The sequence below is a fragment of the Acanthaster planci genome, linkage group LG16 (genome assembly GCF_054643075.1).
Source record: "Acanthaster planci isolate LZ-2023a linkage group LG16, COTS_SCS, whole genome shotgun sequence".
Classification (NCBI taxonomy): Eukaryota; Metazoa; Echinodermata; class Asteroidea; order Valvatida; family Acanthasteridae; genus Acanthaster; species Acanthaster planci.
Genome location: NC_141792.1, coordinates 10,225,945 through 10,241,041, shown reverse-complemented (window position 1 = coordinate 10,241,041; position 15,097 = coordinate 10,225,945). Strand labels below are relative to the sequence as shown.

The 15,097-nt window shown below is 41.4% G+C and overlaps 1 protein-coding gene across 4 annotated transcripts in view; it reads left to right on the top strand.

Moving 5' to 3' along the window:
• LOC110978958 (segment polarity protein dishevelled homolog DVL-3-like) overlaps window positions 1–15,097 on the top strand; it is a 64,067-nt gene that overhangs the window by 2,118 nt on the left and 46,852 nt on the right. For all 4 annotated transcript variants that reach the window (XM_087147155.1, XM_087147153.1, XM_087147154.1 and 1 more), the window contains exons 2-3: window positions 2,364–2,433; window positions 12,689–12,822. In XM_087147155.1, coding sequence (XP_087003281.1) covers window positions 2,364–2,433; window positions 12,689–12,822 — 204 coding nt within the window. The remainder of the gene's footprint in view (window positions 1–2,363; window positions 2,434–12,688; window positions 12,823–15,097) is intronic.

Here is a 15,097-nt window from a genome sequence, read left to right as displayed (position 1 = left end):
GTCCTCAGGCTTAAAGAGGATTAGTGGGAATGAGGGAGGTGCTTAAAAGAATTAAGAATGATGGACAGGGGGTCAAGGGTCAGGTACCCACAATCAGTCAGATTGGATGTTGGCTTGCGTGCTGGGCCCAATATCATGGCGCTGCTTACCACAAGCTTACTGCGAACGTATTTCACGGGTTAGCAAGGAATTTTGGCTCGTGGGCATGTGTATATCCCGTAACTAAGGATTCTGTACTTAAAGGGTTAACGCAGAATTTTTCTGCTTGCGCGGTTAGTGCAGAATGGAGATCGTAAGAGCGGAATTCTTTGGTAAGCAGTGCCATGAAATTGGGGCCTTATTATTTTCCAGTTCTTGTGTAGATGGAACAGGTTTAGAGTCATATAACCTGCCATCATGGTTGTACACATAGAATTTCCCGTTAATACTGTTGCGTGCCCTGAATTAAATACATGTTACTAGAAAGCCGCCAACTTGGTACATGTACTTAATTGGGCCCAGAATTGTACATGGGTACTGGAACAGGGTTAGAAGCTAGTCTTGGTACATGACATACCAATAGGACAACGTTTGTGTTTTCTACTTGTAGCAGGGATCTGAAGTTAATGGTGTCCTGAGTTAAGATTGTGTCAAGATGTGCTGACAGCAGTATCCTTCACATATCTCAACTTCCTGTAGTTGTTTATTTGATAGGACTGACCAGCATGCAAGCACATCTTGTGACCCCCTTGGTAATTTATGGTGATCCTATCTGTACAGGTTTATGTACTGCACTTCAAGCAGTAGGTGTTTTTCTTCAATGCTGCAGGCTATGCTTAGACCTGTGAGTAAGCAATCTGTGAATCATATGGTAAATCATTTGGTGTAGTGGAGACTAGTCGTCTTGGTACTGGTACATTTGCTCATGTACATGTACATGTATTGTGAAACTGCACTGTGATACACGTTGTACACATGTACAGTACCTGTACTTTTTAATATGGCTGCTCTTATATTAAAACCTACATTATGTCCAGTATCCCAAGCTTTGCTCTACTGTACATACCAAACTGAATGCACATTTCCCTCATTGAAAAAGTCAAATTTCCAAACAATGTGCGGAGTGATTTCATTCTCTGTAGAACGGTCATTGTTGCCTTTGTAGTTTAACATACTAGCCTTACCTTTTTAGTGGTGTGTATGTATTTGTGTAATGAATGTGCGGATTACAGAGAAATGTCAGTTATCTAGATGTTAACCTATCTCTTCCAGTCATTACCACAGTCAGTCGCTGTAACTTCTTATTCTATCAAACATGTCAGTCTGTAGAATGACACACATTTTAGTCTATCAGCTCGAGGCTGTATGTCGCCTGCGCCTCAGTTTGTGACCCGTCACATTGACTTCTCCATGAACTGCCTTCCATTCCAACACAGTCATACCTACATCTCTCAGCTACTGGGAATGTGCCGCTCAGTGGAGATATTTATGGGGACTTTGCAAGTAGCTGAACTATTTCCTGTAAAGTAATTGATGGCCGGCTATTAAATGCTGGCGGACTTCCTGCAGAAGCCTGTTTGAAGTTTCCAGGGTTCCACTGGTCTCGCCTGACCTACATTGTATTGCAGGAGGAGGTTCTGTGAGTCTGTGACCAGACCAAGCTGAGCCAGGATCAAACCTCGGTGACCTCAGCTTTACACTTTTGAACTTCAGCCTGCCATTAATTTTCACATCAAATGCCGTGCCTTTTTATGTTAGACAATGTTATGTTAATGTTATGCCTTAATTCCTAGACGGAATAGTGTCTGGCTGGCTTAAGGAATTTGGACAACTTGTGTTTTGCAGTTAACTTATGAACGAATTTCCTTATCAAACAGTGTGTTTAATTTCTGGTACAGCTGGTATTGTATCTACTTTTTCCCCCCTAGACACCTTGATTACTTATTGCATGTAGTTTGCAGCTTTACGTTCTAAAGTTGTTTACGTACACCGTGAGCTCGAACGATTTTCAGTTGGTTGGCCGGTGCACAGTAATGGATTCTGAGTATTTGGAAAGCTCCCAGTCAAAATTGGACTAGGAGTAAGGGTTATAAATCTGGATTTGGACCCATTTTATCAATTTACTGCAGACTGGTGATCCATTTCCCACATCCGTCCTATCGTTAATATCGCCCATTGGTGCAGTCTGCGTACCTTGGACTTGAAATTTTGTGATTTTACAGTGGATGACTGTACTTTCTTTTGCACTGATTAATTTGAAAGACTGAGACTATTTTTGGCAACTGTTACTTTCATAATTCTTGTGACGCCATGAATTGAAATTCAGAAACTGAAATTTTTTAACGCTTTTGCTGTTTTGTTTTGTTTGTTTGTTTTCCCCCCAGTGTTGTCAAAGAAGAAATAGTAGAAGATGAGGCGAAACTGCCCTGCTTCAATGGCCGTGTGGTGTCCTGGGTAAGAATGCTCAAGTTCATCTTTACAACTATTCTAATAAGTGCCTTCCCCCCCCCAGTTGTTATAGCTTGGTAATTGAGATAAGTTGTGTTTATTTAAGTGTGGAATGAAACCCAATACTGTTTTACAGCTTTAAGCTACATGTACATGTAGTGTGACAACATTATATTTCATACCAGTTAGAATTTTGTACCCGTGTGAAAAAAGTTTTGCACGTGTTTAATGTTGTCTGGGCAAGAATATAAATTCTTCTGTGAAACCTTGTCAGTGTGAAACTGAAAGAACGGACTAGGACAAAATTCTCTGAAAATATTTCAGTAACTTAGGTCGCAATTGGAAAATAATTTTCTCCAAAAGAGAGTCCCTGGAATAATAGTGAGTTGAAAGGCGAGGAAAGAACAGCTTAGCTAACCCGACTCTCCAGGTTGGGTTTAAACATGTCGTCACGTCCCACCTGCCTAGTACCTGTGTCCTACTAGGAGTATCTTGAAAACTGTACAAGAAACAGTCTTCATAACTGGGTGTCGTAGACATTTCAACCCTTAACATCTCTTGAATCAATCAATCTACCGACAAATGTATTTTTCAGTACACGCTGCCAAGGTACCCGGTGCAGCAATTCTCTCGTCCAATTGATCCTCAGAATTTTTCATTTGTCTCCCCCCCCCATGATGCGGATCGCTCGGTCAGGACAGCGGGGGAGACGGATGCCAAATTAATTTCCAGCAGGAGCGGAGAGTGTAAATGACCAGTTGGGGGATCTCGGGATATCTCTCTCTCTCTCTCTCTCTCTCTCTCTCTCTCTCTCTCTCTCTCTCTCTCTCTCTCTCTCATCTTCCTTGGTGGGATTGTCATTCACTGATGGACTGTACTGCCTCTTGTCCTGATGGACAAAAATGGATAAACATGGTGGGGGAAGTCAAGGCACAAGTCAGATGTGATCATGGAAACAGTGTTTTAGCTAGGATTTGAAAAGTGGGAGGGCAAATTGAAAAACAGGGAGTGTAGTCTTGTTAGAGTCCAAAATTTGTGCACGAACCTGAAACAGGTAACACGAGCGCGCAGCGCGAAGTCCCTTACGGCCATGATCCAAGGCCTGCGTAAGGGCCCTGGAAGCTCTGCCTATTTTAGATTCTCGCTGGTGGTCTCTGATGAATTTCTGACATTTTTTCTGAGAGTTATGCCTTTTCAAACAAAAAACCCAGCCTTCAGAAAAAAATAGATTGTAAAAACTCTGTGCAGTTGTTGTTTTGTATAGTGTTATTGAACAGCCGTGCAACAAAGAAGCGAATAATGGCAAACACCTTTGAACAGATTTCGCATTACCACTTTATTTTGTTTTTGAAAAATGGTAAGCAGGTAATAATGCAGGTCAGTACTTGACAGACGTTTGTCTGCCTTTTGGTTTGCAATACAGTACATTCAGATTATTATGTGATAAGCAAACAAAAATAAATAGTGATATGAAATGAATTCCAGTATTCCTACATACATGTTTCCTTGGGCAATTTGGCTAAGAACAAGCACATTGAGTACAAAACTCGAATAAATGAAAAAATATGCCATACAGGCGTAGTACGTGAACATACATGTATGCACACTGTACACGCACACATGTACACCACAGGCATGAACATGGCATCGGAAGAGTTCCACAATTTTTTTTCCATCGTTAAGGTAGAAGAACCAAAACAAGCTTTATGCTGATTATTGACAATAACAAAGATTACATGTACATGTATGTATAGGCCTGCCCTTGCCTTCAAGAAGAAATTCTGTTAGTTTTGTTTCATTCTGATGATATAGTGAGCACGCAGCACAAGCCAGGAAACGATTATGTCAACCTGGTCCCCATGGACTACCTCGTGTGAGAGTGGGCGCAATATGGCAGCTAATAATTGCCATGGGAATGAGGTTGATTACATGTACGATCGATTGCTGGTGAACAAGTATGGCTCCCTGTATTTATTTTGTTACAAATTCATAGATACGGTGCTGAAGTTCATTATTTGTAAATATGGGAACCTGCCTACCGGCGTTGATACATTCGAACCAAACATCCAAACTGTAGTCCCAGCATACACGTGCTTTACTGCAGCGTATTTTCTATTTTGGACTTGCTTGATGGGGCTGGGAAAAAAACTGAATTTTAACTCAGATTATAAAATGGAATATAATTGTACTGTTGATCCCACTAGCATTGGAACTTAATTACCAAATATCAGAGGGTGTCCATTTAAAATTCTTGGGGGGTGGGGAGGGCTTTTTGGTACACAACTCGGTACAGTCCTCGAGGCTCTCTATACCCATGTAAAGGTCTCCGTTGTACCTGCTTTCCCTCTAAAAATGGACCTGTCAAAGACCTTCACAGGCAGTGAAAGTGCCCAGCCCATACAGAGGGCAGCCAGTGTCTGTTTGTTGGTTCTGCAGCATTGATTGTTTGTCTGTGTCCGACCCCGACCATCCCCCTACCCCATGATATCTGTAAAAGACGTGTGAATGTGTAATCACCCGGCCTCCCTGCGTGAGTGTACTCCTCTGGCTGAATTCAAGATGGCCGCTATCATCGCCATGAGTCAGTGTTGAAGCATTAGTCACAGAGAAGAGAAGGGATTTTTGTTTTTATCAGTGCTCAAGATTTACATGTAAAACGGTCAACAGCCATTGACCGTTGAACCTACATGTACGTCTGTTTGTTGTTGTGTCTTATGAGGTACAGTACTTCATCATCCAACATCGATTTCTCTACCCTGTGGGATTTGCAATATGCAACTTGTGTGTACTATGGATTATGCAACTGTTCTTGGAATGTGGATGCTCTCAAGAAAAATGTAAAGGCTGGTTGGCTGGCTTACCGTACATGTTTAGTTCAACCAAGTTTTTCTGTTGATCGGGTCAGGTTTATTTTACAAGAATGCATGCCATTGTGCATTGCTGACATTTTAGCAAAAGAGCAATTTACACATGTAATGTGGAGACCGACTTGTTACACATACACATGACATACATGTCCACATGTACCGGTACATGTGGAAAAAGTTGGTGTTCCTTTTAATGTTGATTGGCCTGTGGTCTGTTTTCTTGGGGGAAAAAATCAACTTGGGAGGAAAAAAGTTTAAAATACTGCTTAGCAGAAATAACATGACAAACTTGCCTCTTTTAATTAATAAAAAATTCTGAGTTTGCAGGTATCGGTAACACACCTGCAGGATTACGTATACACTGTACATGTACGTGTCAACTGCACAGTTACAAAGTGAGTGGATTCAATTTATGTGCCTCATGGAAATATTAGGCCTTATATACAGCATGTGTAGCGGTATTGTACAGCACAGATTAGGCCTGCATGTCTATGTGCTCTGGCAATTCAGTCGTGAGCCAAATGAATCATCTGATACCGTACGTCAAGCTGTGAATGAATGTGCTGAAGGCTTTACAAAGCTGCTTGCTTTGACGGTATGTACTTGTGCGTGTACGCCGATAAGGACGTTACAAAAGGAATAGGATAATGTTGCAAAAAATACGGGGGATCTCTGCGGTCATGTCTAATATCTGCGTCTGTGGAGTTATTGTTTGCTCTTCTTTTTTCGGGGGGGGGATGGAGGCGGGTGAGTTCATCCATCGTGTGATTGTCATGGCGGGTTTAATTGCCGCAGCCTTTTTCATGGCTATTATATTTGCATTTCAATGCTTGCTTGACCAGGTTCAAGTTGAAGGGAAAAAGTACTGGATTTTTTTTATACGTGTATATAGATTATGATCAATGAGTTTGTTCTGTAGGTGGCAGAGTCAGAGCGTGGCAGTCGCGCTGGCTTTTTGTGTGTGTGCCCATTCATGACCGACCGCCCATTCTGTCGGTCGGCTGATAAAGCTTTGGGGGTAGTAACACTGACACTTGGCCAACAAACAAATGCACGCGATAAAGAAGTTTCCAATGAAACCAATTATGGAGTAATACAGGGCACTTAGCACGACATTGTCGATCGGATTAAGAATACGTGTGTAAAGTTCATAACTTCCTCTTGTGGACAGATCTGGGCCCAGAGTTGTAGCAAACACAGTAAGCACCGGAAATTGGGGAAAAATGGACTCACACTGGTACAAAATAACTCAGTCTTTTTTCCTTTTTTGGGGGGGGGTTGCAATCACCAGTTATAATATCAAAAAATTATGATTTTTGTTACATTCAGCATGGTTCTAAAATACAATGAAAACAATTAAGTTACCCTTTCTCCCGAGCAAAGAGGAGCACACAACTGCCAAAAATTAAACCACGTTTGCCTGCATGCATTGTTAATACACTGGGCTTGTGGACTACGGTACTCACTTCCCAACCTTCTGGTTTTTATCGGGATCGGGTGCATGCAAAGAAAGAGTCCACAGAGGGTTAAAATTGAGCCGTGCAGTTTCAGCCCTACAAAGAGGCCTTCGTGAGCTTCCAACATACATGCAGTAGATTTGGTGGGTACCTGACAATGCTCACATCTGCACACGTACACGTACATGTACACAAGCAGGCATGCCTTGGGGTTTATATTACACAGGTAGGCCTACCATTTTTGTAATGCACAGTTTGTTTCAGTAGACCAGAATTAGACTAGAGGATGCAGTGTGGACTTTTTGCTGAGCCACCTGGGCGGGAACCCATGAACCCTTCCTCTATTGAGGAGTGCACTCCAAGACACCAGCTGTGATGCTTAATTATAAATAATGTGGCGGCCATCTTGAATTAACAGCGAGGTCAAATTTTCATATCTGGAACCCAAGAGTAAAAGTACACGTAACTGCAAGAAACTAAATGTTTATCGCAAATTAATGACAGTTATCATGTAAAATAATCTAGGATATTATGTGATAAATTGTATCTAATTTAAGCCACATTTTAAAAAACACACCTGAAATACAGTGTAGAGGCCTGGAATCCAAAATGGTCTGGCACCAACAGATTACATGTACATTGTGTATGGTACATTCAAGGAGCACACATTGAAAATGGTTTCCCTGTTGTAGAGTCTATTCGTCTGGCATCTTCTATTCATGTTCATGTAACAGTCTTGACCTGTATTTCCAAGGATGGATTTGGCAAGCACTGAGTACACATAATGCACGCCGTCAGGCAGGGGCAAAAAAATCCAAAATTAGTCTTGACCTAAAAAGAAATATACACACATGTTACAGGTCATTAGAAATTAATGAACAGTGGTCAGTGGACACAAACGCTTACTTGATTGCACCTGGAGTCACTGTGTCTCGTCTGAAACATTAAAACCTTGGCAAAATTCCACTGTCGCTGAGTGAACAATTTTGAAAAGCCAACATGTTCTCTCCTTCTGCAGATCAATATTGAGTCAATTATTAATCTACATTTTGTAATTTGTAACTTAATTTTCATGTGGAGCCACTTACTTATATGCCAGTACGGTAGCTCACGTACCAGAGCATGTATGTACATGTATGTGTCCCTAAGAGTAGGAAGTAATGTACATGTAGGTTTGGTAACGTTAACCCTAACAGCCCTAAATACTACTTACATGTAGAAGTAAAATGTAGTATTCAGTCCTGTCGCTTGTAAGAGGACATGACCGTATTGTTCTCTGAAGCCGTAAGATACAATAGATTGGACAATGTACCATACAGTGCTGTGACACTATGAATGCATGGCTTTATTGTTCTCTATATAACTAACAATGGAGGGTGCCCTAGCCAGAAGTAGTAATTTGTAGTGCTAGGTCCTTCAGGCTCAGGCTGCTGCTTTGTATTTTGTACTGAGTACTGCAAGCTAAATTTTATGCAGAACTGTTAGACTGAAGGCATGTTAAGTGTGCACGTACTTCAGCGCGGCATTTATAAGTGACCGATGGTTTAACATGAACCTGGTACTGCACAGCAAATAAGGTTAACTCCCAAAATAATCAAGCCCATCTCCGACTCACACATGATGTTCAGTTCTTTATGTGATTTAGTTTCCACATGGATTGTGAGCTGGAACAAGGCATTATGATCCATAGATAGTGGAAAGCTACCTCCATTCTCCTGTGGATAAAACTGCTCTCCCGTGTGACTTAAAAGATGGGTGAAGGATCGGAAGTCTGCTTAGTGTCAAATCCGACTCCAAACATCTCGAACTTAAGGTCGAGCCCTACCATCATGCTAAACAGCACTATTACACCTAAAGTACCTTTCAATCCAGAGGCCATCTGTGAAGAACAAACATTGGCAAACATCCGCACACCAACAGCAAAAATGGTCACACAAAGCAACTGTTCTCACCCCTTAGATTTCAGCAGATACTTGGTTATGTAGGCCTACACACATGCAACTCCAAAAAGATTTCTAACAATTTTCATACATGTACATCGAAGAAAAGTACAAAGATGCACATGTCTCAAAAAATTAATCGCAAGGATCCCTCAAAATTCCACTTCTTAAAACTTGTTAACCCTAACCGCCAAGCATATTGTTTGGCTTACAGTACTCAGTACTACAAAATACTAAGTAATAGCCTGAGCCCCAAGGACCTAGTGCTACATATTACTACTTCTGGCTAGGTTACTTCCATTGTTACTCGCACAGAGAACAATAAAGCCATGCATTCATAGTGCCACAGCACTGTGTGGTACATTGTCTTTTCTATTGTATTTTATGGCTTCAGAGAACAATGCAGTCATGTCCTCTTACAAGCAGCAGCGCTGATAACTACATTTTACTACAAGTCGTAATTTGTAGTATTATGTAGGGTTGGGGTTAAAGACATTTCATCCTTTGAATTACAATGTAAGTGCTTACACTGACCAGTTTTTAAAACTCGAAGTAAATATAATATTTCAAGTTTTTGTGGAGCTTAGAAAAGTTTGGTTTTTTTTTAAATGAAAACCTGAGCTTTCCGATTCAACTCTGAAAATTAGAAGTGATAGCTTCATGTTTAGGTTTTCACACCCTGTAGTTGAAAAACGTGGAGTGAGCTGTCCTTGTCACAGCAAATATCTGGTGGCCCTTTCACACAGAGAAGTTATCCATGTGACCTTTCAAGCTTCAGCCTCTCTGCCAATGCTGTCAAAACATTGCTGTAATTTATGAGATATTGTGGCTGGGCTTTCCACTTCCAGAGTTTGCCCCTGCCAAGTGTTGAGGAATCATTGACCTTTGCCCGTTGTCGACCTTTGAACCCCGGCATGTGGCTAGGTAAACTTTTCTCCAGACAGCATGGGTGTAATAGGTTCTGCCAAAGATGGTGTAGTACATGATTAATTGGGATAAAAATGTGTGCGGTGGTGGTTCAAAACGTTTTTGCAATGACTTGGGTAAATAAATTTGACCAGAATAAGTTCCACTCAGTGCAGACATCTCTATCTTGTCTGCATATTTGTAAGGATTAATTATCCATTCAGTTTAAAATGTGCTGAAGAATATCTTGAATTGTGTTAAATACGCTGGTAAGAATTTACAAAGCTGACACATATTACCAAATATTGACGTTAAACTGTTTCCCAATTTTTACAGATGGGTAGACCCCTCCCCATACTTGTGTCCAAATGTCTTGTAATTAATAAATTTTTAATGTGTAACAATGGTGCTCTGTGCGGATGCACATACATGTACGTGTAATGGAACAGCATGCACTGGTTTAATGCGTTGGGTGTTCTCCTGTAATGATCACTTACATGCATTTCCCATTGGAGCAGACGTGTAATGGGTTATCCGAAATTCCAGGTAGCTTTCAGGTTTCTTTCCCATTGCAGCTCCCCCTAAGAAACACCAACAAAAGACCCCTGGACAATGGGTCCATTTAATGAGGTTGGCCCTAGCCTGGCATTGGAGTCTGGCCAATGGCTGGATGTCATTGTGTTGGGCATGTCCATCAAGGAGGCTTTTCTATAGGCTGATTGATTTGTGATTAAAGGAGCAGCTTAGGGATTTCTCCAAAATGTAATTTTTTTTTCCCAAGGAGGTTTTATTGTGGTGTGATCGTAGTAAGGGATCATGTTCATGCCTTGGTCATATTACATTGTTTATAGAAATGTTTAGTTTTTCTTGTTCTTTTCCCAAAAATCGTAAATAAAAAAAAATATAATTGGGCCTTTGCATGTGACTTTAAAAAACCTTTAAGAATTTGAGTCTCTGTCATTCAAAACAGGTAACTAAAACTAAACCCTAATTAGATTTAAAAATCCAAGTGGTTTAATAGGATTAAAACGCCTGGTACCTTAATTGGAAGAAAAAATTGAGAACAATCTTATCCCAGAAAAAAATTAAACATAAACATTTTCTTCACCTTCTTCAGCATTTTTTTGTGGGCAAAATCATACCAAAGAATTTGTTGATACTGATGCTTTGGTGTTTTACTTCAGAAAATAGTCATCCATAAAGGATTTTTTTTTAATTAATTCATTTCACCATCACGTCTAAGTGCGATTATCTGTATTTGTCATGTCTTCAATTAATATGAAGATAATTGAATTCATCACTATGGGATATGAAAGAAGAACACAGCCATTTATTTTCTCTTAAGATCGATAGCCGCATACACAGTGTCGTCATAAAAAGGATACCGCATGAAAGATAAAAGTGAGAAGAAGTCCGTCAACCAAAAAAAGAAGGGTTAGGTCGCTAGCTGCAGAGAAAAACCCTTTATCTCTGCTACATCCAGTCTTCCCTTTGAATTAGGAACCCCCCATGTGTGAAATTGCTTCTCAATTGTATTAGGAGAGTGTGGATAATTTGTTTCAGCGGTGACTCTACTCTGGCTTCACGGTGACTTTAGCGTGCTAAATAGGGCGCGCAAGGACGTCACTTGCCGAACTGTCATTTTTGTGAGGTGGAAGCCGTCGACCCTAGTTTGGGAAGCGTTTAGCCGTGACGTCAAAGCAGGTCGTGCTGAAGTTTTTATTGAAGCGCGGTGATTTTGTTTAATTGAAAGGTGACAAGTGAGTCTTTGAAAAATTCCGTGGCTACGTTCTCTTGTTGTTCCAGCTTTTTTTTATGATTGATTGTGTAGCAATGCTGGTAGGCTACTAGTAGTCCCATTGTTGTTACAGTGTGTACTCATTAAGGCTTTTTCATAAACAGCTGAGAGAGTAAGTTAAAGCCCTAACCATCCGAATTCCTGCCCAGTGCTCCTGGCAGTTCTGGAGGATGTCAGAGGATTGTGGCAGCGTGGCAAACTTGCATTGCAGCTTGGGAAGGATGCACAGTCTCAAGGTTGTGGGTTAGACCTTGTGTTGTTTATATTCAGTCATGCATACATTCATGTGAAACCCTCCATACTGCTGTAGGATGCCATTCACACTGCCTCAACATGATGAGAGAATTGCCGGAGGGTGTTGAAGGGGTGAGGCAGCGGGCGCCCCTCCACGTAATGTAGTAGAGAAATATCGGAGGAATGTGGAGGATTGAGGCTGTATCCAATTTTCTTCGTGGGGGCAGTTGGAAGATTTTGAAGGATTGAGGTTGTATCTGAAAAGGGCCAAGGGGGTTAGGGTTAAAATGCCTAACGTTTATGTTTAATAGGCCAAGAGTTACAACACTTGCTCGGTAGATGCTCATTAAATTTTTTTTTATTCATTGCAATTCGTCCCACGATGAAGTGCACCCTCACCAGCTAAAGAAAGACAGGTTGGTAAGAAGTTTTCTAACCAGGTTACTGCACACGTCCAGCGCAGACGTGAAGACCATATGTGTACATTCTGGTATGACTTCGTTGCGCATACTTAGCGTGCCCCGTGCCAAACACTCATATACTTGCGCGCCTATGCGGTGAGTTCCTACCGAAGGAGCATCACTTTCATTTAAAACAACACGTCCTCTTTGCTTCCGCACAGAGTGATAGTTCCCCTATCCCCTTTTTGGATATGAAAAATAAACATCAAATCAAAATAACTGAATTTGGTGTAATTTGTGCACATCCAGTTTATTTGGCTTTTTTTCATAGTTTGAAGTTTTTTTCTGTCCATAAGATGTCTGGTTAAATCTTTTCTCCTGTCCAAGTCATAGTTGAAAAACAGGTCTTCAAGAATTGAAGGCACTCAAAATTGAAAGCACGTAAATTCATTGGACAGACTGTTGACGAAGGGTTTAGAGGCTCTTCTGTACGCACACTTGAACAGATGTGTGAAGAGTTTATGCAGTGAGGTGTTTCAAGGCGATTGTTGATATGGCTTATTGTCATGCAGTCATGCAGTTGTAGAAGGTCCAGAAGTATCCAATTTGGGGAAATTTTTCTATGATTTTCTCTGGAATATTTTGTTTCTGTCTGTAGCTCGTGCCCGCCGATGGCAGCACAGGAGCGCCCTCGGACACAGCATCGCAAAGCCACAGTGAAGCGCCCACAGACATGCAGCCTCCCATGGAACGGACGGGCGGCATCGGCGATTCACGACCACCTTCTTTCCAGTAAGTAAAATGTGGACGTGTTGAGGTGCTTGTGGGTGGGGTTGGGGTGCTTGTAGGTGGGGCTACGCCTTCTGGTAGATTCCAATTTAGGATTAACAAACCAGGGCTTTGTTCTGTGTGTGCAAGCAGCGATCACATTGTCAATATTCTCAATCAATTTTTCATATTTTCATTTAGGGTATTTACAAAAGAACATGAGCAGTGTTCTTTGCATTAGTGGAACACACATCCCAACCCCTCCCTCGTCCCTAAGCCTTTTTTGAGTTACTTTCGAAAAAAAATCTGGTACACTGAGTTCTTTAGATTCACATGAATGCAACAATTTGAATTCTCCATGCTAAAGACGCTGTTGCTATACCTCGTGATTCAAGCAAGCCTTTGCTTTAAGGGAGGCCGTGCACCCAGTACACTGTTTTCAATGGATAAGAAGGGCACAGAGGAACCAGTCCATACCAGAGATGGTGGTCGCTATGCAAAATGCTTGCCCCGAATCACCATATATATAGCAACAGTGTCTTTAGTCTGGGGAATTCAAATTGTTGATATTTAAGTGCAAGCAGATAACTCAGTGTACCCAATTTTATTCACATTTAACTCGCAAAAGGCTCATTGAAAATAGCAGAGCTCCTCCCCTTCCGTTTTCGTAGTCAGTAAAAAAGTCCCAGGCATAGAGGATGCATGTTGTTGTGGGTGCTGTTGTGTTTGTTCCATCAGTAGACATTTCACCAGTGTTTTTATGACTTCTGAATGAACTGCTAACCTTGGCGGAACGCCACTTTGTTTGCCATGGAGTGGTAAACAGCAGGGACATGGCTTAATTGACTGAATGATAACAGCCCAATTTGACATTTATTGGTATTGCTTACATGGATGTCCTGAAGTGGTGTGTGGTGGGGGGGGGGAATCGGGCCATTGCCTTGAAATGGTCATGTTCCTTCAGCTGAACCGGTGAACCCTGATTTGGGTAAGGCCTTGCAGGGCTTGGGAGAGATCACTTGTAGTCAAGGAGCACAGAAACTGGACTCCAGACCATTGGTGAAGATGTCCCAAATGTCTGGCCACAGCCACTGGCATTTTGAAATCAGTGAATATGGCCGTTTCACAATAGTGCGCCACCAAGAGTTTGCCACGCATTGGCCAATCACAATGTGCGAAATTTGTCGACCCAATGCGCGTTTGGAAAGGGTGGACAAATTTTGCGCGTTATGATTGGCCAATGTGTTGCAAACTCTTGGTGGCGCACTATTGTGAATCGCCCGTATTGAATTAAAACCTAAGAATGAAAAGTGCTGCATTTTGGGACAGTTTAACATGCAAAGAAGTACTGAGCATCAATCTCAGTTCACAAGGGTGTCTTTGTAATAGGTTTACTCATGATAGTGGTTGTACATTTATTTAATACAGGAACTTGTCTGTCACCAAGTAGAGTTTGGTGTCCATTTTTAATGGTGCGTTCCTCTCACATGGACCTGTTGTGCGCATTATGATGAAAGTTGGTCAAAATGTGCCCTTTGCCATTTGCAAGTAGGTGCACGAAGCCTTTATCTGTAGGCAACAGTACCGTTCTCTACATGTACCTTACCAACTCAGTCCATACGCAATGTACACGTACATGTACCATAGATGTGGGCAGGCCCTAACTGCGTTAAGAGGGGACAATTTCCTGGGGACATTGCTCTGCTCTTTTTTCCATTCCCGTTTCTCCAGAGGGCAATTTCATGAATGCTAAGACGTGTCTTGAGAAGGGTAACTTGTCTTATCTTACAACTCGTCTTAGAATCAATTTCACTAAACTTGAGGACGCTTTCAACAAGCTGTAACTTCTTCAGGAACTCTTCCTAACTCAAGAGTGGTCTGAGGTGTCCAATCTCATTAATTTAATGCGTGCAGTAATTGTCGAAGTGAAAGACAAGTACTGTCCTAGAGCTATAAATGTAACTGCTTTGTGGGTGAAAACTAGCTGAAGAGACAGACTTGAAAAGTGTTGTCCTTTGCAATTAGGTAGTTTTAATTAAAGCAAAATGCTAAAAAAATAACGGTACAGGAAACCTGTTCGTCTTTTTAAAATGGAATTATCAAAATGATTTGAACCATACATGAGTCAACTGTTCTGCCATACGTTCGTATTTTGGCTTTCCCTTTATTTTCTACGACTGTTTTCGTGTAAGGGTACAAAAAACATGAAACAGCCACCAAATTTCTAGTTGTGACCCATCTTTCTTAAGATGGGTTTGGTGAAATCAATCTTGGAACCCTTCATAGCAAAGATTAATCT